The sequence below is a fragment of the Astatotilapia calliptera genome, chromosome 12 (genome assembly GCF_964374335.1).
Source record: "Astatotilapia calliptera chromosome 12, fAstCal68.1, whole genome shotgun sequence".
Taxonomy (NCBI): Eukaryota; Metazoa; Chordata; class Actinopteri; order Cichliformes; family Cichlidae; genus Astatotilapia; species Astatotilapia calliptera.
In genome coordinates, this window is record NC_137433.1 from 12,791,448 (window position 1) to 12,816,287 (window position 24,840).

Here is a 24,840-nt window from a genome sequence, read left to right on the forward strand (position 1 = left end):
ATATAAAAAACGTCAAACATAGACTCAGTCTGCCTTCACATTTGATATGAGGCCAGCACGTATAGTGGCCTCAGCAGGCTATTACTGAAATACACGTGCTATATCATAAACTATGATATAAACAGGGAGGTCCTATTAACATGTTTAGTTTTAAAGGACACCTTCCTGCCTTTAGTCTCATTCATGAGCAGTATTAGTTTTCTTCTAACATCCAGAAGTCTGCACAATGTGTTTCATAGTTTGTAACAAGCCTTTGACAGGTAAACATAACATGACCGAAAAAGCAAAAAAAAAAAAAAAAAAAAGAGAGAGAGTGTTGACATAAGAAGAGAAAATTCTCTCAATTATGGAGACAGACAAATGGTTCATTTATGTTTGATGTGTGTTTATTCCTCCCTAAATATCGTCGGTGAAGTTCGCCATGCACGTCAGATTTTCCTGCGCATTTTTATACCTCTGCCAACAGAGAGAGAAAAAAAATCACATTCTAACAGACAGCTGGTGCTTAGAATACAGTTGAATAACTATTAAAAAACAGATGATATTTAGATGATAGTTCAGTCTAACACATGTGCCAGTGAACCATTAAACGTCTGTGAAACTATGCAGTTATGAAACGTAACTTTAACCTCAGCCAAACCGATTTGCTCAGTTGTAAATAAAACAGCGAAGTAAACGTGACCCGACAGACAGAACCTGAGTGAATGAAGTCCAGCGTTTAACCACTGAGAGCTAAAACTCAGCTGAGGTTTCAAAGCTGTGTGCCGGTGATTGGACATCAGCCGCTGATAAAGCTGTTCGCCTATAAAGTGCTCTGTAAGGAAACGAGCTCCAGCAGCTCTGCGCTCGGGGAAAACACTATATTTACTTATCTTGTGCAGAAAAATGCGCTGACATTGCTTTATATCGAGCACCGGCTGCCCAGTTAAACTGTGACTATCACCAGGTAACTAGGCGTGTTTCTTGAATTAGCAGCAGGTGTTAAACAGCTGACAGATGAGGAGGAGGATGCATGCAGGTAAACTGAGGGTCTGTTGAGCTGATCGCTGGTTTCGTGAGAAAAATGTCAGCTCGTTCTTTATGTTACAGAAGCACAGAGACACAAGACCAGGCGGAAAGAGACGATCGTTCGGTGAAAATGAGAATCTGCGAATGCAACATGTGGAACACGGAGAGTGGAATATGTAAACAAACCGGTTAACGTAACCCCCTGGGTGCACTCTGCATGCTAACTGTTAGCAGAGCTAGTGAAATCTCTGAAAACATCTGAGCACTTTTGCAAACATGTTCTATGTTGACAACCTGACCAGACATACGTCGCGACATTCGCGGCTAAAACACTGTTAAAAGTGTAGCTGGTGACAGAAAAACGGGGTATTTTAAAACTACACCACCACCATTGCTGCTTGTGATTTGATCTGCATTCTGGGATAACTGGCTGCCCCAAGTCTACACAAGCAATCGATTTTCTAGGATCGACCTGTTTTGACTTACTTTGCACGGCAACCAATCAAATGTTAGAGAAGCTGCATGGGCAGCGTTAACCCCGCCCCCTGAGTTTGATGGGTGAGGCTGACAGATAAAATTATTTCATGACGAGAGCCAGGCGTCAGGACTGCCAAAATGAAATAAATAAATATATCATTAAATAATTAATTAAATGTGTCAATAATTAATTAAAATGTGAAATACATAAATAATTAATTAAATGTGTCAATAATTAATTAATTACATGTGTCATAACTATTTATTTAATTAATTAATTCCAATTTTAATTAATTATTGCCACATTTAATTAATTATTTAATGGTGTATTTAATTAATTCATTATGGCAGTCCTGGCGTTCCATAGGTGAGAGGGCTACACTTTTAAATCCAACTGATTTGTTGGATGGCGTAATATAGTGGCTCCATCCTTTCACTCACTCATGCTGCGCATTCACTTGTAAAGTTGCTTGCAGAGTGCACCGACCAAGTTGCCTGGCTTCCACATCACCTGGCCCAGGTGTCTGCCACTGGCTCTGTCTGCACTTGAATATTATATTTTACAGAGATTCCATTTTCACTTCTCAGTCTTCAAGTAAACTGTAATAATTTTAAATGATTTTAAAATGTTTTATTCCATCCATCCATCTTCATCCGCTTTATCCGGGGCCGGGTCGCGGGGGCAGCAGCCTAAGCAAAGAGGCCCAGACCTCCCTCTCCCCAGCCACCTCCTCCAGCTTATCCGGGGGAATACCAAGGCGTTCCCAGGCCAGCCGAGAGATATAATCTCTCCAGCGTGTCCTGGGTCTGCCCCGGGGCCTCCTCCCGGTGGGACATGCCTGGAACAGCTCACCCAGGAGGCGCCCAGGGGGCATCCTTGTCAGATGCCCGAACCACCTCAACTGGCTCCTTTCGATGTGGAGCAGCAGCTGCTCTACTCTGAGCCCCTCCCGGATGGCCGAACTTCTCACCCTATCTCTAAGGGAGAGGCCAGCCACCCTTCGGAGGAAGCTCATTTCTGCCGCTTGTATCCGCGATCTCGTTCTTTCGGTCACTACCCACAGCTCGTGGCCATAGGTGAGGGTAGGGACGTAGATCGACCGGTAAATTGAGAGCTTCGCTTTTACACTCAGCTCCCTCTTCACCACGACGGACCGGTGCAGCGTCCGCATTACTGCAGCTGCAGCCCCAATCCGTCTGTCGATCTCCGGCTCCCTTCTCCCATCACTCGCGAACAAGACCCCGAGATACTTGAACTCCTCCACTTGGGGCAGGAACTCATCCCCGACCCGGAGTGGGCACTCCACCCTTTTCCGGCTGAGAACCATGGCCTCAGATTTGGAGGTGCTGATCCTCATTCCCGCTGCTTCACACTCGGCTGCGAACCGTTCCAGTGCGAGCTGGAGGCCCTCACCCGATGAAGCCAACAGAACCACATCATCTGCAAAAATCAGAGATGAGATTCTGAGGCCACCAAAGCGAAAGCCCTCCGCCACTTGGCTGCGCCTAGAAATTCTGTCCATAAAAATTATGAACAGAACCGGAGACAAAGGGCAGCCCTGGCGGAGCCCATCACCCACCGGGAACGAGTCCGACTTATTGCCGGCAATGCGAACCAAGCTCTTGCAACGGTTGTATAGGGATCGAATGGCCCGTAGCAATGGGCCAGACACCCCATATTCCCGCAACACCTCCCACAGGACACCCCGAGGGACACGGTCGAATGCCTTCTCCAAGTCCACAAAACACATGTAGACTGGTTGGGCAAACTCCCATCCACCCTCAAGTATCCTGGAGAGGATAAAGAGCTGGTCCAGTGTTCCGCGACCAGGACGAAAACCGCATTGTTCCTCCTGTATCCGAGGTTCGATATAAATAAAATGTTTTATTGTTTTCTTAAAATATACATCTTCCTTTGTTGTTGCAGGAGTCTGATAGTATGTAAAACACTACTACTTGCAGTTATTCCACCAAAAATTTGTTTGCAAACCACCACTGAACAAGAAAAATAGGAGAATGAGTTACTGGCTACCAGGCGCCGTGCTGATAAAAGTCTGGAGTCTGGTGAGATTAGAAGCTTCAGTACAAATAGGAGAAACATGCAAAGCTGAAGACTACAAACATCAAACTGTGTTGAACTCCTTCAAAACAACAAAATAAAAATGAGATCTGTTGCAAATGCTGCCTAATATTCAGACTTTTGAAGAGCAGCCAGAACATTCATACCTTTAAGGGCACAACTTGCATGAGGATGGCAAAGTTGGTAAGGTGGTTGCACAAACACACGGAGTATGTCATGTTTCCATGTGCGCGCACGCAGCCTTTGTTGGACCATACTCCCTCTTTAGAACTGAAATGAATGACAATTAGGTGCTGTTAGCAGAGGAAATGTATCTAATGCAAGATCAAACATAAAAAACTAGAACAAACAGGATACAGAGAAACAGATGGGGCAATTCTTTACTGGAACGCTACTGAGAGGGTGCACTCAGTATAATCCAATATCCCCCCCATGGGAGGCACACAGAGATTAAGTTGACTTTATTAGTGCAATCTGACAGGGCGACCCAATTATTCACATTTTTCTTAAGCTTCAGGGCAAAGTGGAGTAGGAGAAGGACGTGTTTGAATCCAATGTATTGGACTCCCTATTTTTAAAAATGAGTTAAGCTTAGCAAAAAGTGTTTTGGCTCTGCATATCAGAGCTTCAGCTTTTTTTCCTTTGTTTTACATTGAGGGCTGTGGCTCAAGAAGCCGAAACAGCGACACGTGTAAAACTGGATGTTTCTGATTTGAAAGAGTAAAAAAAAAAAAAAAAAAACCACCACCTTCTTCCAATCACCAGTGATTTCTTATGATTTAAAGACTCGAGAAAGAAATGCATGCAACGAGTGAACAATCAAGATAAAAATCCCTTTGGAGCTGGATCTGAATGGATAATTCAGAAGTTCTGTGTCGAAATCATGAACACAAACCCACCTGTAGTCCAAGAAGGCACAGTAGAGGAAGACTTTATTGCTCTGATTCTGTACTTGGTCCTGTTGCTCTTTAGTCTGAAAACAAAAAAGGCAGCGAGTAAGAGAAGTGTGTGAGATGAGGACGTGCTCGCTTGTGGACTGTTTGTGTGTATAAACTAGAATATTTTAGACAGCAGTCAGCATCATTATTTCTTACAGGCTGCTTGACTTTTCGATCTTTCTACCTCTGTGTTCAATGCACACATTAAGCAATATTAAAGTAACAATAAATTCTTCATTGCTGCTTAAATGACCAGCGTAAAACATGACAGCTAAGGAGATCTGAGATCATTCGCTGGGAAAGACAAAGTGCAGATCGTCACTCGGCTAAGGTGATTAGCACGCAGAGCGAAAATCCCTGCTGTCTTCGAGAATCTTATTCGATTATAAATCACTTTTTCTGAGTCATTCCCTTAAAATGAGATTTGGAGTCTCCAGAGACAGTGAGCTAATGGCTACAGTGCAAGACTGCAGTAATTGGGACTTGGCCCTGATTACGGGTCAAACCACTACCCTCCTCAATCTGTCAGCTGAGGAAAACAACACTAAGTGTTGCACACCTCTTCATAGGCACTGTTGCCTTTCCTCTCAGACTCAACAACTATATGATTACATGGAGTGTGTCTGTACTATTTCCTCCTGGAAAAAGTGAGAGTGAGAGTGAAACTGACAGTCAGGCTGTCTAAATGGCCCATAGGCCCCGAGATTCATATTACAAAAGCATAGCACGATACCTAGATGTCACGGCGTGCTCTCATTCTGCCTGTTTCGCAGATTCACCTCCTTACTCATCGTGTATTGCGACCCCCGAGATGGATTTAACAATTAGCTATTTATGTGGCCCATTACAGCAAGCAGGGCAAGAGCCATGAGAGCGCTTTGAAAGTACCCCGTCATCACCAGCAGCTGGCCAGCTCTGGTGATCTGCAAGCAACCCCGTGGATGAATTTACTGGTCTCCTGTGGGCTCTAATATGCTCTTTTTTTCTTACTGGGTGTAAATGAAAGCAGATGGAAATAAGAAAAACTGCAACTCCACCACTAAAGGGCCATATCTGCTCTAACTGGGGCTTTGTAGAGCATAGGAAGACTAATTATTCTTATTAACAATACAATGTAAACTCAGCTTCAAACACTAATCATCAAACCCTGATGCGTACCAGACACAAGTGAAACATACATTAACTAACAGACCATCACACATACTGTATGAGCGCGCTTCTTGGCCATGTTCCTGCTCTAACAACTGTTTTGTGGTGTGTCCAGTTTGCATTTTCCAGCTGATATCTGAGGAGCGATGCAGGACCCCGAAAGTCACTGGTGAGCGCTTAAAATGTACTTGGAGATCTGGTCGAGCTTTGAGAGCACGCTGTTGTTTCCCCAGTGCCCTGGGGCCTCAGCATCTACCAGCCAAGACTGCAGCTGGCGCTCCAAGTCTTTATTAACAACAGAGGGCCAGGAAACACCGCCCTGGAAGTCACTTTGAGCCTTGTAAGGCGAGCAGAACAGGGAGGAATAAGGGAGAGGAAAAACTAGTGACAGGAGAGTGATGCAGAGTGACAGGCTGATAAAGGAGAAGAGCCTGGGAGAGAGAGGCTGATAAATCATAGATAGACAAGATGTTTCTGGTGCCTCTTTGTTACAATGTCCCACTACAGTGTCTGTTGTAGCTGCCTGTGGTTTCAAACATATCGGATATGCCAGTTAAAATTGCCAGAATTTTAAACTAACTATTTAAAATTCTTAGTTATTTAAGCATGCAATAGAGTTATCAGTTAAATGTAATTAATGTAGATACAAATGCTTGCATATATAACATCTAATATAATATTATCTAATAACAATTATTGATGCATCAATGTGGACAAATGACTTAAAGCACAACAAAAGGCAGGCAGGCATGATTCATACTTAGCAATTTATCCCAATTCACAAGTTTCTTAGTAAAACCTTTAAAAATCTTACAGCTGGAGAAGGCAACACAGTTTTGCTGTCACCGGACAAGAAATCAAAACAACCTTTCAGCATATTGCCATTCACGAATTTCAGGAGAGAACCCAACTCCACGCACACGGAGTCTGTGAAGGAGCCAATCAGAGGTCTTTTCAGACCCGATTGCGTGATTAGAATAGGATGTGACGGTGCAACGGGTTATGCGGAGGATTATCACATCGCGGAGGAGAGCAGGGGCTCGGTCCTGTTTGAAGCTATTGCGACACTGATATAACTTTTGGGATATGAAGCATATGCTGGCGCATGCTTGTTTCTGGCTTTTTCTTTGGGTGGGTGGGTGGGTGAGGGGGTATGGACAGTCATACCGCTTCTTTTGATAATAATAACAACAACAACAACAACAACAATAATAATAATATGTTAAAAGCAGTTGTAGCTGCTCCCATAAATCCAAGTCTTTGATTTGGCAGATTTTTTTTTTTTTTGCAGTCGATAGCTTTCCTAACTTCTTCTTCTCATAAGAAGATTATGTAATAAACTGTTACCTGATTAGATATTTTAAATATTTTTCCCCAAAAGACTCTGATAACATTTTTGTCAGGAGATTAGCTACTGTCACTGAATTTGTAAGAAAAAAAACAGTGAGGTATTATTTGGCTTAATCACACATCCTGTTACTTTGTTCAGGGTTCAGGTGGGATTTTCTCCACTGCCACAGTGAATAGTTGTATAAACTGAGTCATGACCAAGAGAAGCTGTTATTAAATTACTCAAAACAGACTCATTTCACATTTATTTTTATACAGCATAATGCACTGTTAAAATACTTAAAAGCAAAAATAAACAAATAAACATTTATTAACTTAATGCCAACAGTAAAGTGGGTAAACTCTGAATTAAGCATGAAATCAGCAGAGTGGAAATTTTGTCTCCACCTTCTGGCTGTGGGAGCATTTCCACAAACATTAGGGAACTCAGTTCTAACAAGAAAATGTCTTTGCGGTCAATAGCTCACTTTGTCAGACTTTAATCTTTCCTCTAAAAAGTTTATCTGGACTCTTTTCAGCTACGTTAAATGTTAAGGTGATGCATCACATTGGTCCACCAGTGCTTCGCTTCACGCTTAAACTCAGGAGGAGTAAAGAGACATTTACTAAGTGCTGAAAGCCTTAATCAACACTGCATGAAGCCATTCACAGAGGGCTTGAATGGAAAGACTCCAGCTTTAGAGCTGTTGGTGTTGGATCAATTCTTGCACCTGTAACTTCCATCTTTTCAGTCATGTACTAGATGCACTGGAGCCTGTATAAGCTGATATTAGAGGCTGTTGTACATCCTGGACTGACTAACACTCACAGTCGCCTCAAGGCACTTTATATTGTAAGGTAAAGACCCTACAGTAATACAGAGAAAACTCCAACAAACAAACGACCACCTATCAGTAAGCACTTGGCGACAGTGGGAAGGAAAAACTCCCTTTTTACAGGAAGAAACTTGCAGCAGGCTCAGGGAGGGAATGCCATCTGCCGTGACCGGAGGGGAGGAAGTTAGGACAACCTATTCCTGTCTTGCTCATGGCAGCACATCTCTACCAGGCATACACACCACCTTCAGAATAAAAGTGATAATCAGCGGCTGCTGTCTGACGCACATATCCCTCTAAACCAAATCAGATCTTCATCTTTATGGTTTTGATCACCATCCATCCATCCATCCGTGGTTTTTGGGTGAGACAATGAAGGATAAAAATAACACACAGCACAAAATCTTAACTTCATACGCAACCCAGCAATTTATACAGAAGTGCCAGCCTGTCTGTCCTCTGTGGAGTCTTATAGGCCTTCCACGTGTAGCAGAGCTAGAAGCCGAAGAAGTAAAACTAGAAAGTGAACCAGAGAAAAATCCTTCACACAGAAAAAAACAGGAACAGAAACTCAACGAAGGTAATATTAACTAAGGATTAAAAACTCAGAAACAGCACAAAATCGTGGAACCCTGACAACAATGAAACAAATTGAGTCTGAGCTAACGTAACAGCAATCTTGACCTCAGTCTTAAAACATTTTTTTGTTTTTTTTATATCTACTACTATCCTCTAGAGCTTGATGTCAGTCCTGCTTCACCCACTCATTCCATCCATCCAGCACTGATACAACAAAATGCGGCCGCAAGAGTAATCGGACAGTTTCAGTTGTGCTAAATTTAAAAACCAGAGAGAAATTACAGAGCGGTGTGAGCGTGAGAAGAGAAAAGGAGCGTTCGTCTCCCGTTCCCTGAAATGTTCCAAATCGTTTTGAAACGCAGAGAGCTGAGGTGTAATTTGGGCTGCAATTTCTGGATTTGGTACACGTATTTATTTTGCAGCGAGCGCCATAAAAACAATGATCAATCTTGCTTTTGCAAAACTGAAAGGCATAATTTAAAATCACCTTCACCTTTTAGAGTAGGCCTGTGAGGTGCACAGGGTTTGACAGTGGCTCAACTGCTCTGTATAAAAACAATGAGGCCGTACACGTATAAGCTTAGAAAGCTGAACTGACTGCTGTTAAATTTAGTAAGGGAAGGAAATATTTTATTGCACTATGTCTGGGCAACGCACAACGAGGTATGGTGGAACATTCCTCAGTCACACAAACACACACGGAGCCTGAGAAAAAAAATCTTCTACTCAGTATAAACTAAAGCATTACACATCCTGTGACTGCGATGAGGCGCAGGCTGCGCCGCTGCTGTAACACAGCTTTTCAATCAGAGTCCGGACTTAGGTTGATCCACACACACAGCACGAGGAGCAACAACAAAAATCCATGCAGCATAACACAACTGGCCATGAGTGAGATCATGCTGTCAGGGGAAATGTAAAAAGACATGCAGCTGTGGTCCCAGCTCAGCCTCGGAGGTAGACATCGAAAACAACGAGACGAGCTGGATGTGAGGAAAACCAGGAACAATTAAACAGCTCTAAAAGTCAGCGAGATGGTTTTGATTTGCAGATGTACTGTATCGCTGATATGAAGTCGACTCAAAAGAAAAGAAGAAAAGAGAAAGTGATCCCCTCCCCCCTTTTTATCACCAGCTTCACATGCATGAATTCATAAGTTTAAATCCAAAGGGGTTTCACATGGAACCACTGCAATGTTTCTCTGTTTTCTGGTCTGCTTCAGAGCAATGACACATTCACATTAAAAAAAAAAAGTCAAAGGGCTGCATATTTAGAGTCTTTGTGGTGAAGTTTAACAATACATAAGATTTTTAGGTGATGATGTTCCCCGATAAAGCTTGCACCTCTATCGGTATGTAAACATATCGACGCTGAGGATACGCCAAGAAAGAAAGAGCTTTTATTTGGAACGACTCACGCTAACTGTAACTCATGAAAATTTTAAGCAATCATACATCTTTATCAATACATAAAGAAAAGCATTTTTAATTTTGTGCTTATCATGAGAAAATTCCTAGATTCAGATGATGACGACGACACCTGTTAATCAGCTGATTGGATACATTTGTTTGCCCTTTCCATTGGATTAGAGTACGGCAATAACTCCTTATTATACAAGTACCAGATCGATGCATCCTGAGTGTGGATAAACAACAGAAATAGATGCACTTAACTAAATGAATTCTTTAAATGAAAAATAAGCACTGTCACTATGAGATGATGAGCGTCTTTGCCAGCTAGTGTGACACTGATAGTAGAGCAGGGCGATATGGTAGGGCTGGGCGATATGACCCAAAATTCATATCTCGATATTTTTTAGCTGGATGGCGATATAAGATATATATCTCAATATATTTTTTTAAAGCCATAAAGTAAGAACAAGAAGAGAGTTCTTAGTCAAAGCTGTGTCCCAGATGTCACACAGGCACTTTTATTAACATAGAGCAGATGTACATAAAATTTACTAAAAAATAAATTATGAGCATTTATTAAATAATAATGCTCCATAAATAAAAGAAAACAATGTTGTTTTTGTGCATAACAAAAAGCTCACAATTGTGCAGTCAAAATGTAAACTAAAAGACGCTGAGCACAATAACAAAGACAGATTTTACAGCTGCTCTGTTCCCAACTTGTACTGCGTGACTGACAGCCTGGAGTTTGAAATCCGCTTCGCAACCACGTCTCTTAACAGGTGCCATTTATGGTCCTTATACACAGTAGGGTAATATTACGTTGAAGCACAGTACGTATCACTCCGCGAGGCTCAGCCGTAATGCTCCGACAATCCATCAAGCGGTGCAGCTCCGTAGCTTATCAAAGTCGTACTAAAACATTTTTTGACAGATTGCTGAGCGCCGTGTTCCACATAAAATCGGTTCGCGGCCATCAAGCACAACCAGAATTCATACATAAGGCGCACTGTCAACTTTTGAGAAAATGAAAGGATTTTAGTCCGTGCAGCACCTCTGGGCTGCATGGCGTTAGCGTGGTTAGCTAGCTAACACATTGACGCCGTCCAGCCCCACGCACGGGGCGATGCGCAGTAACTCGTTAACGGAGATTTGCCGTGTCCATCTTGTCGCTTCCTGCAGGTGAAGCGATGGGGGAGGAGGGGGAGTTGTGTTCAGTGAAGGAGAGGCGAGGCCGAGTAACGTTGCGTAAAGACGAAAGTGGACGAAAGAGAGGCAAACTTGCGGCTCCACAAGTATAATTATACGTAACATAGACTATATCGATATAAAGGATATTGTCACATCTTATATCTCGTATAAAAATATATCGATATTTTTTAAAAATTCGATATATCGCCCAGCTCTACGATATGGCCAAAAATATTTATCATGATATATATTTGAAAATTTGCGATAACGATTTAATTGATGCGAGACAAAATACAACTCCACAACATTACTAGCACAAAAAGACAACCTTCCATTTATTTTCACTTAAACAAGAAGCTGGTTTTTATGTACATTAAAGCTTTATAAAAATGTAACAGTGCAAATGCAAATTCCTTGCTGAAAGTTTAACCAAAAGGCATTTCCAGTAGAAATGGGCTGACACATCCTGAGCATAACCATGTATAATATCCACTGATGTTAAAAAGAGGTGCTTTGCAACATTAAACTGCAGTGTGCAGTGCGTATTTTTCGGACCATAAGGTGTATTTTAGTATTTATTTATTTATTGTCATTGTCAAGAACAATGAAATTGCGTTTGGGGCTTCCATACAACCCCAAAAAAAGAAGAAAATAATAAATACCCCTTAAAACCCAAGTGTACATATTTAACCCAGTGTGACTCCAATGCAATAAGACAATCCTTAGCAATAATGTTCGTAGAAATTCAGACAAAGACCTGAGAAACATGACAAAATACAACAATGCAACCCATTCAATATTATTGTACTGTGAGATATGATATCAGATATGATAGTTATCTATTTAAGAAAGAGGGGGGGGGGGGGGGGCAGGAGGGGGAAGAGAATAAAGATATGATGCACCAATGCAGACCAGTTCATTGCTATTAAGAAGTTGGATATGGTTATTGTCCGTGAGAGGGGGGCAGAGAGTTCAGGAGCCTCACAGCCTGTGGATACAGGCTGTTGGCCAGTCTGGATGTTCTGGCCTGTATAGACCTGTACCTTCTCCCTGAGGGCAGCAGATGGAAAAGGTGGCGCGCAGGGTGATGTTGGTCCCGCAGGATACTGTGCACCCTCCTCAGACAGCGAGTGGGGAAGATGTTACTGATCTCTGGCAGACTTGTTCCAATAATTCTGCCAGCTTCTTTCACCACCCGCTGGAGTGCTTGCTGATCGGCCTTGGTGCAGCTGGGGAACCACACTAGAAATCCATACGTCAGAACGCTGCTGATGGCACAGTTGTAGAAGTTCAACATCAGAGATCTGGGAATGTGTGCGCTCCGCAGTCTCCTCAGGTAGTAGAGGCGCTGTTGGGCCTTCCGTACAACTGAGGTGATATGGTTGCCCCAGGACAGGTCCTCGGTCACAGTTACCCCCAAGAATTTAAAACTGCTCACCCTCTCCACCGCCTCACTGCCAATGAAGAGAGGCAGATGGTTGTTATGACCCCTCTTCCGGAAATCTACAATGATCTCCTTGGTCTTTTTGGTGTTTAAGACCAAGTTATTGTCGTGGCACCATGACTCTAGTTGTTGCACCTCTGTCCTATAGTTTGTCTCATCATTGTTGGATATAAGTCCGAGCACTGTAGTGTCATCTGCAAACTTAACAATGAGATTGGACGCGCAGGAGGAAATACAGTCATGGGTGAAGAGAGTGTATAGCAGAGGGCTCAGAACACACCCCTGAGGGGCACCGGTGTTGACCACAAGGGTGGAAGAGGTGTTCTTACCCACTCTGACACTCTGTCTACGGTTAGTGAGGAAGTCCACAATCCAGTTGCACAGAGAGGAGTTAAGTCCCAGTTGGTGGAGTTTGGGACGGAGTTTGTATGGCCGGATGGTATTAAAAGCCGAGCTGTAGTCTACAAAGAGGAGCCGTGCATAGGTGTTCCTGTGTTCCAAGTGCTTCAGTAATGTGTGCAGCACTGTGGCGATCGCATCCTCGGTTGACCGGTTCTCCCTGTATGCAAACTGGTGCGAGTCCAGGGATGGTGGAAAAGCAGCTCTGATGTGTTTAATGACCAGTCTCTCCAGGCATTTGGCGGGAATGGGGGTGAGTGCCACAGGTCTGAAATCGTTCAGACATGTGACATTTGACTGTTTTGGGATGGGAACAATGGTTGCTGCTTTGAAACAGGATGGTACCAGTGAACAGGACAACGAGGTGTTATATATAGAGGTGAAGACGTCCAGGTCCGCAGCACAGTCTTTTAGCACCCGGCCCAGCACTCCATCCGGCCCGGCCGCCTTCCTGGTGTTAATGCTCCGGAACACACGCCTCAGCTCATGAGTGCTCAGGACCGGAGCAGGGTCGGTTGAGGGGAGAGGGGACAGGACAGGGTCGGTGTTCTCCCTGTCAAAACGGGCATAAAAGAGATTTAGATCCTCAGCCAGAGTAGAACTGTCGGCTGAGGGTGATGGTGTTCTTCTTTTGTAGTCCGTGATAGCCCTGATGCCCTCCCAGACCTGCCTTGGGTTTGTGTTGTTCTCAAACCTGGCCTCGATACGCCTCCTGTGCTGCTGCTTGGCAGTCTTGATGCCTCTTCTCAGGTTGGCCCTGGCAGCACTGTATGCCTCCTGGTCCCCGGATTTGAAAGCGTTGTTCCTTGTTCGAATAAGTTGTTGAACTCCGTGTGTCATCCAGGGTGGATTATTAGGGAACACACGGAATCGTTTCCAAGTTGTTACATTGTCCACACAGAAACAGATGTAGTCCAAGACAGTGGAGGTGTAACTGTCCAATGCGACACGATTGTCAGTGTCCTGCACCTTGAATACATCCCAGTCTGTGCAGTGGAAACAGTCCTGAAGCATCGGAATAGCATCCTGCGGCCATGTTCTCACGGTTTTGGTTGTAATCCCAGTGCTCTTGATCTTTTGTGTGTATATTGGGTGTAGCAGAAGGGAGAGATGGTCTGACAGACCCAGGTGGGGATAAGCCTGGGCTCTGTACGCATTCGCCATGTTGGTGTACACCTGGTCCAACGTTCTATCTCCTCTGGTAGCACACTTCACATTACGGTGGAAATTGTGAAGTACAGATTTCAGGTCCGCGTGGTTAAAATCCCCAGCCGCAATAAAGACACTGTCCGGGTGTGCTACCAGGCTGTTATTGATGCTGCTGCTCAATTGTGCTAACGCTAGCTTAGCATTAGCATCTGGTGGAATGTAAACAGCGCAGATGTAAACGGCAGAAAATTCCCGAGGGAGATAGAATGGACGGCACTTTAACACCAACAGTTCTACCTCTGTACTGCACAGTTTTTCCGTTACCGTGACGTTCGTGCACCAAAGGTTGCTAATATAGATGCACAGCCCCCCGCCAGTCTTCTTACCCGAGTCCGCAGACCTGTCGGCTCGATAGGCGGTGCGGCCTGCTAGATCGATAGCCGCATCGGGAATGGCGCTGTCCAGCCAGGTTTCAGTGAAAATCATGCACGAACAGTTATTAAAAGTCCGTCGAGTGGCGATCTGCAGTCGTATTTCATCCAGTTTGTAACGGATTGAACGGGCGTTGGAGAGGAATATGATCGGGAGTGGTGGTTTAAACGGACTAGTCTTTAGCCGTGCCCACAGGCCTCCCCGCTTGCCCCTCTTCTGCCTCCGCTCGCAACGTCTCCTCCTGCGGCTTGCTGTTCACGGGATTATAAGGCACATTAACCGAAACAAAGCAGTCAGATAAATTAAACTTTATTAAACTCATTCTTCTTGCTTCCTCCACTTCTGTACCATTGATTTATTAATGAATGAATTCTGATCTATTCCCATGTTGCTGCAGTATATTAATGACTAACCTTGTATTGTGGATGGATTATCTCAGTTGTTCTCCTGACTGAAGTTTGGTCTGTTTACAGCCAACCCATGCGATTGCGTTTGTCTCTAACTATCAGGAACTTTAACGTTAACTTTTATAAGTGGAAAAGTGTTAGTGTTCGTCCTCCAGCTTCACTGTTTATGTTATGCTAACATAGCTGTGTCGCTAGCGATCAGGTAGCACATCATTATATACCAGCTAGCCCAACTTCAGTAAGCCTACAAACGTCACTGCTGTTTAGTTTCCTGTCTTCATTTATGTTGGAAGTGATAGCAGAGCTGTACGTTTGAATTTTTCCAGAAATCTCTGTCAGAACATCATGCTTAGGTAACTAGCGAAACTAGCGAGCTAACTTCCGCTAGCTTCCTGCTAACTTCTGACTCCGTTAAATGTAATAAATTTTGTTTTCGTGAATGCCTGGAAGTTAAACTTCATAGTTTCACCTGGTTAAGCAGCAATGCTGATCGTTTTATTAAACATGAAAGAATTGAGACAGTTTTTAACTCTCAGTGATGCTGCAGTGTTCGTTTGACCTGAAGGTTACGGAGTTTAAGAACCAGATTACTCCCAGATTTAAGAGCATCTTAGTCCGACATATACGACAATAACGACGGCCGCTTGCATGTTCTGCAAAAAAATGTGCTTTGTCGTGGATCTGACGGACAAACACCAAACCAGTTCCACATCACTGAAGTTGCACCATTTTTACAAACCAATTCTGGTTCATCTGTTTCACTCAACAATCAGCGATGTGCATATGAAAACAAAGGCACTGTGCATGCGCATTTTACTCATATTCTATCGCGATATTTCATTTTCCTATCGTTGCCTAAGATTATACCGGTATTACCGTGAACGGTATAATATGGCCCAGCCCTAACTGATAGTGCTCTCCAAAATTATTGAGCTTCCTGTGTGCACGATCAACTGTAGAGGTGGGTAGATTGCTCCAAATCAACAGTATCAATGCTGATATTGGTATTGCATCGATGCTAGCATGAGAGGATCAATACTTTGTTTAGCCCACTGACTGTATGTACATGGTATGGTATCGATACCAAAAAATCTGCTATATTGTGCAGGAATATCCCTCATTACAAAGATCCCAGTCTTAGTTTAGGTCTTAGTTTTCCTGACACTGCATGACTAACATTACTGCCTGCAGCAGGGGAGGGAGAATATTTCAGCCATTTATTAAACTGAAGAGCTTGTTTGAGGGAAATAAATTCACTTTGACTTTCCAAAGACTAACTTATTCCATAAAAGCAGCTTTTTTTGTTTTGTCTTTATCTTGGCGAGATTTTTAAAAAAATCTACAGCTATAAATCTGTTCTGCACATTCACAATCTTGAATTGCTATTTCATCGTTTTGCCATGAGTTTAAAAGAGCGGACATAAAACTGCTTCTACTAGGCAATGAAATTCTTTTTGAACATTACTTCACAAGTACCAAATCCTTTTTTTTTTCATCATTCTTTTAAGAAAACTCCCTGTGTCTGTGGGCACAGATGGGGGGCTTGCTTAAAAAAAGAGATCTGCTTTTTATCACGTAGCGAGAGGTGGTGGTCGCGAAGTTGGAGTGGTGACAGAAAGGGGGCGCTAAATGGGAGGAGCTGTCTATTGCAGTGGGAATTGCAATAGCCAGACCTCCATCTGTGATTGATCAGTGAGTTGGATCACAGGTCTTGTGTTTGTGTGCGCAAGTGTACGGGTGGGTGTGGGTGGCTGGGAAATCTGGAGAGAGAGGGAGAGAGAGAGAGAGAAAAACAGAGTGATAGGTTTTGCCCATAAGGTTCAAACTGGGCGTGTGCTGGAGTTATAAAAAGACTGGCAAAAAAGAGCAGATATGCTATTGTGGCAGAAAGGTCTGATCAGGATCAGCATGGCTTGGCGTGATTAAACGAATAAGAGCGTGGGTATCAGTGTGTGTTGAATAACCTTTGCGTGTTTATTTTCAATGGTACTGAACAATTAGCCCATTATTTTCCACACTAACAAGTCTTGACATGTTTTCATGCACAAGTAAGCATTTTTCCTTCTTCTCTCCTGACCTTATTACAAGAATTACTTCCTGCTGAACTCTCACTTTCTTTGTTATAAAAATAAATCAAAAAGTTAGCCTCTCAGAGGTTGTATGGCTACCTGGTAAATATTTGAGGTCCTTAAGAGTAGAAGCATAACACACTCACTGGACACTTTAATAGGTACACCTCTCAGGTACTAGGTTGGACCCCCTTTTGCTTTCAAAAATGCTGTAATGCTTTCTGGATCAGTTCCGTCAAGAAGCTTGAAACATTCCTCAGAGATTTCGGGCCACAATGACGCGACAACATCACATAAATTCAGATTTGTCACCTGCATGTCCAAGATGAGAATCACCACATCCCTAAGATGTTATATTGGACTGATATGCAGTGATCCCCGGCAGCATGGTGGCACGGTGGTTAGCACTGTTGCCGCACAGCAAGAAGGTCCTGAGTTCAATTCCAACATCAGGCCGGGGTCTTTCTGTGTGGAGTTTGCGTGTTCTCATGTGATCTGAGTTTTGTGACATGGCGGACTATCCTGCTGGAAGCAGCCATCAGAAGAGGCGTACAGTGTGCTCAGCAACAGTGTTTAAACAATAGGTGGTACTGTGGGGTTGAAAGTGTGCCAAGAAAACCATTAGACCACCAGCAGCAGCCTGACCCACTGATAAAAGACAGGATGGATTCATACTTTCATTTATGCAGCATTCTGAGTCTGAATGTTGGAGCAAAAATCTAGATTTATTGGACCAGGCAATGTGTTGCCAACAAGAGATGCTCTTCTGCACATACTGGTTGTAACAAGAGGTTGTTGGAATTATTACTGCCTTCCAATCAGATCTGCATAGCTTTGCTTTTCAGACTATTATCTATAAACCCTAGAAATGGTTGTGCAGGAAAATCCCAACAAATCAGCAGTTTCTGAAATATTCAGACTAGCTTGTCTGGCACCAACAACCACACCACAGTCAAAGCCACATAAAATACCCCTCTTTGCAATTTTGATACTCAGTTTTCAAGTTTTCAGCATGCTGTCTTCACCATGTCTACATGCCCAAATGAACTGAGTTGCTGCCATCTGACTGGCTGATTAGGTATTTGTATAATTAAGCAGTTGAACAGATGTGCAAAGTTACTAAAGTTGTGAGTTTATAACCTACTTTTGCATAAGGCTACCGACAGAAGTCACTGTCACACATATACATTTAAACTTGTGCACCCAAATCTTTCCTTAAGTCATTAAAGATGTATGCTGTGTACAGTCATTCCAATTGGGAAAAACAACAGTTCAAAGAAGTCATTAAAAGCTAAACATCAGCATAAAAATCATTCAAGTGAATTGAGAGACTAGCAGCAAAATACTGCCGTGCCATTCCACTCATGACTCTGGATCTTCTTATAAACCTTCTCAGCTAACACACTTCTTTATATGCCTCTAAAGTCAGGCACCCTTGTCAAAATCATTTATTTAATCCTCATAGTTTTAATTCTATAAATAGACCTCACACATGAAGTCAATCTTTCCATTTGTTCACTTCATACCATCAGTGTGATGCTTTCATGCCAGTAGAGGATAAAAAGAAGGTCCCAGCCTCTTTTTTTAAATGTATATATTAATGTTTAACTACAGACCTCAGTGCTTCACACCGTTTTTTTCCTCTTCGCCGCCTTCACCCCTCTCAAAGTAAACCAGAGTCAGACAGCCGTAATAAATCACCAAAAGAGCCAGGGTCCAATCACCACCGCAGCTCAAAGGCGTGAGAAAGCCTGTGGGCCTTTGATGATAACACCTAGTCAGGTTATCAAACCAGCTCCATGCCACAAAGCGTGGTTGCAGAAGTGATTGAGTCTCTGAGCTCAGAGCATCAGTCAAGGATGCAAGGTCACTCAGATGGCAACCACATGATTTAGACCTTGACTTGAGTGAGTAGTACCTGCTATAACAAAGGTTTATTTACAGGCTGGTGACTCCATCACTCCATGATATCATATGTTTTAGCATTCCAAGTGTCAGACAGAGAAAATGGATGAGACTTTGTGTCTGAGCCAGGATAGTAGTTGACTGTACAGTACCAGAGACGAAACACAGAGCTTGTCGTAGCCACGACAGCACGAAAAGACGGATGAGGGAGCTGACATATTTCTGTGCTAGACACATTCAGCACTCCCACTGGGCTTTAATGAAGTCACTGTGCACTTACCTATTCTCAGGGGGTAAACAGAGAGGTCAGCCGCAAATCACTTACTCCAGCCCAGTGAACCGGTGCCATGAGCAGACATGTTTGAGGTTTAGTACAGACAGTAAAGACCAACATAAACTATGACGGGTAATGTCTGCCACATACTGTGTCAGCAGCCCACCCTGCCTTCAAGCTAGGGAGGTGATAAGTATCGACACCTTGCCAAAACTAGTAAAACAACCAAAATAGTTTCTTTTTGACTAAATCCAACAACAGGTCTGTGCAGTTTTAGCAAAAACAACCTGTTCTGGATGCGACCAGAGCCAAAAGTTCTGCATGCCAAATTACGATGTGGCTCCTCGTAATAAATCACAGCCTGAGCTATGTGCAACAGAAATGCGCTGGCTCGGTGCGTTCCAATCAGCATGCATTACTAATAAGTATAACAGCCTATTTGTAATGGGATAGAGAGGAAAGAATGCATGTAACCTGATTTATCCTTACATCAGTGGTAAGGGCAATCCAACTAAAATAGAAACACCTTAAAACAGAAACAGAGCGGAGAACTGCTGAGCATCTCCAGCACTACCATAACAAAGGAAATTTTAACTCCTCTCCCATGGTGTCCGCTAAAACAAACAGAGCAATCATTGTCACAGAAACCAGGCCAGATAATTACAGCATAAACATTTATTTCACCAGGGAAGATGAAGGCAAACAAAGCAATATTACCATGGTTTCATAAAGCTGCATGAGTTTCTTTTTTGCTTTTATGAGTGGGGAGGGGGGGTTGATTCACTTCTACAGAAAGTCGATCATTCATGCAGGACTTGTAAAAGAAACAGAAATACATTGCAGTGTGCTTAAGTCAACCGCCTCATTAATGCCATTGCATGATAATCTAACAGCTTATCAACACAACTAATTAAGATAAAACAAATACAAGATTGTGAAGTTTGCCACCACATTTATGAGTTTACAGGAACACAAGCTAATGCAATAGACACTGGTCAATTAATTTCCAGTTTTGACTGAATTTCCCATGGAAAGCTGGCACTGTCCCTGCCATAAAGTACCAAAGAAAAATATGTTGTTCATAAAATAAAGTTATTGTTCCTTTTAAAGTGCCCTAAGCTTGCAGCTCAAATGCCCATAATCAGCTCGCTTTCTAGAAGCCAAATGCTCCGCAAGGGAAATGCTAGGCAGCCTAATGAAAACCAAACCAGGCTTCGCTCTTTGTGCTGGTAAATGCCCAGCTGCGCAAACCTCAGTCAGTCAGTGATGGACAGCCATCGTCTTACATAAGCATATACCAAAAATAGAGCCGACAGTTTTCATGTGAAGAGATCCGACCGCTATCGAAACCATAGGCAGAGCTCTCCCCTCTGATAACATCCCACACCCAACAATTGAGACAAGCAGAAACTCTCTTAGTTTTCCCAGTATTACTCACCAAGATGGAAAAAAAAGATAAATGAGTCAGAGAGGAAGAAATGGGACATGCAAATTACAGTCTTACCAAAACATGGGTGAGCACAATCTTTATGAGTGGCGCTCCAGAAAGGTTGACCGACAGGGCTGGCAGAGGCTCCACTTTCAAAGAAATCAGACAGCTTGCTACATGGATTTTGTGATCCTTGTAATCAGCTGCTTCATTAATCCTAAGAGATAAAAAGGGGAGAATTGGCTTAGATAATCTAAAAAAGAAACTGAAGCAGAAAGCCAGACAAACATACAAAAGAAAGAGACGGAAAGAAATGGCAGACATACAGTGGGGGGGAGATTTATTTGATCCCCTGCAGATCCCAACTCTTTGTAAGTTTGCTCACTTACGAAGAAATGAAACATCTCCAATTTTATAGTAACTTCAATTTAATGGAGAAAGCAAGAATATATACCAAAATATAGAAAAAAAAGACATTGAATCATTGAGTGAAATAAGTATTTGATCCACAGGCGAAACATGACTTAGCACTTGTTGGAGAAACTCTTGTTGGCAAGCACAGCAGTAAGATGCTTCTTGCACACATCTCGGGAGGGATTTTGTTCCACTCCTCTCTACAGAAACTTTCTAAATCCTTTAGGTTTCTTGGCTATCGTTTGCTAACTTGAAGCTTCAGCTCCTCTACAAATTTTCTATAGGACTTAAGCCTGAAGGCCGTCTACGCAGTTGACTTTTATATGCTTCTTCTTTAGCTACTCCTTTGAGTAGCTAGTTAGCAGTATGTTTGGAGTCATTGTTATGCTGGAAGACCCATCCATGACCCATTCTCAGTGTTCTGGCTGATTTTACATTACATGGCCTCATCCATTACCTAATGTTTCCTCCTCCGTGCATGACTGTGGGCACACAACAAGTCTAAGCAAGAATTGTGGCTGGGTTGTAGGGGATCGAATAGTTATTTCAGGAAATGACAAGCAAATCAATTTATAACCTTTATATAATGCGTTTCTGTTTTCTGGATATTTGGTTAAGCTTATCTGTCTCTTCATTAAAAGAGGATTGCATAAAAATGTTCATTTCTTGGTAAGTGAGCAAACTTACAAATTCATCAGTGGATCAAAGTTGATAGTTGGTTAAAAGGAGAAGTACTCCAGATCTCTTGCTTCACAATAGCATCTATCACCACTGTTATCTGCAACTGGCATTCCCACATACGTGTTAAACACAGGACCAGAGCATTGACATTTAGATGAGACTTTAACCATCTGTCTGTTTAATGAATCACACTTAGTGCCAGAATTATTCCATGACAAGTTTTTCAAGATGATCATGTGACCCCAATTTGACATTGCGGTCACACAAACATCGTCTCCCTCTTACGATACAAAGGGAGGCCTAGCAGCCTCCAAATGTACTGCCATAAACATTTCTGACTTAATTTAGATGGATGCAAAAGTGGGGAACAACAAGATGCTTAATCACCGTTATGTCAAACTGAGTTAAAAGCTGGAACAAGCTGATCCAGTGTTGGAACAGTAAGTGAAAGAGCTAATAGCAGGGTGTATCAGAGCTCAGTGGTGTGATGAGAGATAGGAGAGAAAAAAACAGATAAGGCCTTGGCCTGGGGCATCAGCTGTTCTGCAATTCAGGAAGCAGGGGCGCCTTTGGTGCCAGCTTACCCATTTCCCACACAGGAAGTACAAAGACAGTGTCCCTGACTTTGCGCTTTTGTTCTTGTTGCTGTTTATTATTAGTTAGACCTTTCAAGATTTTACTTTTCACGTTTGGTAGCATGCTGTGTCATCTTACCTGGTCTTCACAGGGCTGATCTCTTTGTAGTAGCTGTGCATGTTGTGATAAAAAAGGCCAACAATGGTGGTTTGAGCTGAGGAGAAGAAGACAACACGCGCAGACTGAATGTGAAAGAAATGAGCTGAGGGCCGGGAATGTAAAGCAGTGCTGCTAAAACACTCACAAAGAAGGCAAGTTAATTAACATTGGCTTGCTACAGTGTGGTGGCACCGGCGGGCTAATGGGACAGTCCTATACTCGCACCGGGGTGAAAAGCAAGACTGCCGCAAACCCATGTGGATGTTGGAAAGCTTGTGAAATGTCTAAATGACTTCACCAGGAGAGCTGGGGGTCTGCTCCCCCACCCCTGACTTGACCTATCGTTCAGCTCGGTCCCACCTTAATACTTTAAGATAAACAATGAAATTGGAGGAAATGCTTAATGGCCCTGTTCCTCCTTTCAAAGGCCTTTCACTTGGGAACTGCTCTAGAACAACAAAAGCAGATGTCAAACAATATGGATACGCAACAGAAAACTGTTAATAAATATATAATCCATCCAGTGTTGGGGAATACATGTACCGGCGTTACGTATTTAAAATACAAAATATGAGTAACGGTATTCCGTTACAGTTACTGCTTAAATAGGTGATAATTGGAAATACAGTTACTTTGTTAAAATCAATGGATTACATGGTGGTCTTTTTCTGTTTCATATGTTAGGCTATCTCCTCTCTATCTCCTCTCTAATTTTGGTAATTTCACGCCAGTGGAAACCCAAACAAAAAACGCAATAAGAGGCTCTGACCGGAAATCTGACTGCGCAATGCAAACTCTGTTTGTCAGCAACCAAGCTGCTCTCATCTTCAAAAGACTCCAACCTAAAGAAACATCTGGGAGTAAGTTCTTTTTTAAAAACTAAGGTTAGCCTACTGCAGCTATCTTGTTTTAGTTGTAGTAGCTACCTGGGTTATGTGCCACTTCAGTATCTGCGATGTACCATTGCTGTGTGATGTATTACTATTACTGAAAGCTGCATTACAACCTGCTAGCTGCAAATAATCGTGTGCAGTTTTGAAAGCAGACAAAAAGAAAACATATTACTGATACAGAAAGTTTTCTATGCGAGATCACTGCAAAAAGTGCAGCCTTACCTAAAGTCCACCCTAATGTTACTCATTTTATATTAAGATTTAAAAATCTAGCTGGTATTGTTTTCAGAACTGCATGTGATCGTTTGCAGCTAGCAGGTTGTTAATGCTATCCATCAAGTCTACAGTCTGCGCTCTATGAACTCAGGTAACGCTAGCTAACAATGTTAGCTCGGCGGCAAGTAGCCTTCAGTAATAGTAATAATTCACACAGCATCAGAATACGTTACTCACATCAAGTTAAGAATATGCTTCAAACTACATTTTGGGCCATGTATTCTGTAATCTGTAGTGGAATACATATATATATTACAACAGAATGCATCCCAGTGAGCCTCAGCAGAGACTGGGCCAGTACACTTGTACAACTCTCCTACAGAAGAGCGAGAGAACAAGAAAAAACAAAACGCAAAATATGCAGCATTTTCTGTTCTTAATTAGAATATAAAATCTGTCCTTGGAGCACTATGGGCAGCCAGGTATTCAGAGTTAATTTGTTCCTGGCTCTAATGTGTTAAGCAATAACATGTATTCCACTTCTGATAATAGCCCTTTAACTAATTATTAAGAGTTCGTTCTGTATGGCAACTCAGTGCATGCGAGAGCCAGGTGGAGCCAAGGGAATCTGACCTAAACACAAAGTCAAACAAACAGAGTTTTAATGCCCACTGTAATTACTGCTCTCCCTTGCACCACTACGTGGATCCATTCCTTTTAACGGTGGAGGAAAGTGGAGAAAAAGTGCGCTCTCTCTCATTCTTTCTGTTCTGAATAAAAGGGTAACTGCCAACATTAAAGTCATAGCTGGGTTTCTACAGTACACCATAAAGCCACACAAAAGCTCTCATGGCACTCCTGTCCTTAACTGTATGCCATGTTAGTAGTCCTAAATCTTACGATAATAAATTACCGTCCGGTAACAAGAGTCTCCCAGCTGGACAATTTTCTCTTGGCAGAATCAGTGCACGGCTAATGTGAGGTATTCACACTCAAACCCAGCTACTGGTCTGTCTATGCAAAGAATCCTCCGAAAGTTTCTCCTTGCACGTCGATGAGCACCTGTCAGTGAACATGCAGAGGCTGTAGTGCTAGTACTTACACTCCATTGCGAACGCCTCTCCAGGCACAGAGATGTAGCTCTTGCCTTCTGTGGGGAAGCGGTAATGTGACAGCTCAAAATTCTGTGGGAGTTTCATCAGAGAGTAATCTGTGGAGGTCAGAGGTTAAGAAAAGGGAGAACTGTTGAGAAAAACAAAGTGACAAGCAAGTAACAAGACCGATTTGCTTTGTCGGGGGGGAATCACAAACATCAAACAACCCCTTGGGAGAGAGACAGTAATAAAAAATGAGGAAAAAACTCAGGAGAGGAAAAGTGGAGAAGCTTAACTTGT

The 24,840-nt window shown here is 42.8% G+C and overlaps 1 protein-coding gene across 4 annotated transcripts in view; it reads right to left on the reverse strand.

Moving 5' to 3' along the window:
* adgrd1 (adhesion G protein-coupled receptor D1) overlaps nt 1–24,840 on the reverse strand; it is a 41,463-nt gene that overhangs the window by 8,114 nt on the left and 8,509 nt on the right. For all 4 annotated transcript variants that reach the window (XM_026188247.2, XM_026188246.2, XM_026188245.2 and 1 more), the window contains 5 exons: nt 24,549–24,656; nt 22,317–22,392; nt 20,583–20,724; nt 4,465–4,538; nt 3,712–3,835 (listed from right to left, as the gene is read on the reverse strand). In XM_026188247.2, the coding sequence (XP_026044032.1) occupies nt 3,712–3,835; nt 4,465–4,538; nt 20,583–20,724; nt 22,317–22,392; nt 24,549–24,656 (524 nt within the window). The remainder of the gene's footprint in view (nt 1–3,711; nt 3,836–4,464; nt 4,539–20,582; nt 20,725–22,316; nt 22,393–24,548; nt 24,657–24,840) is intronic.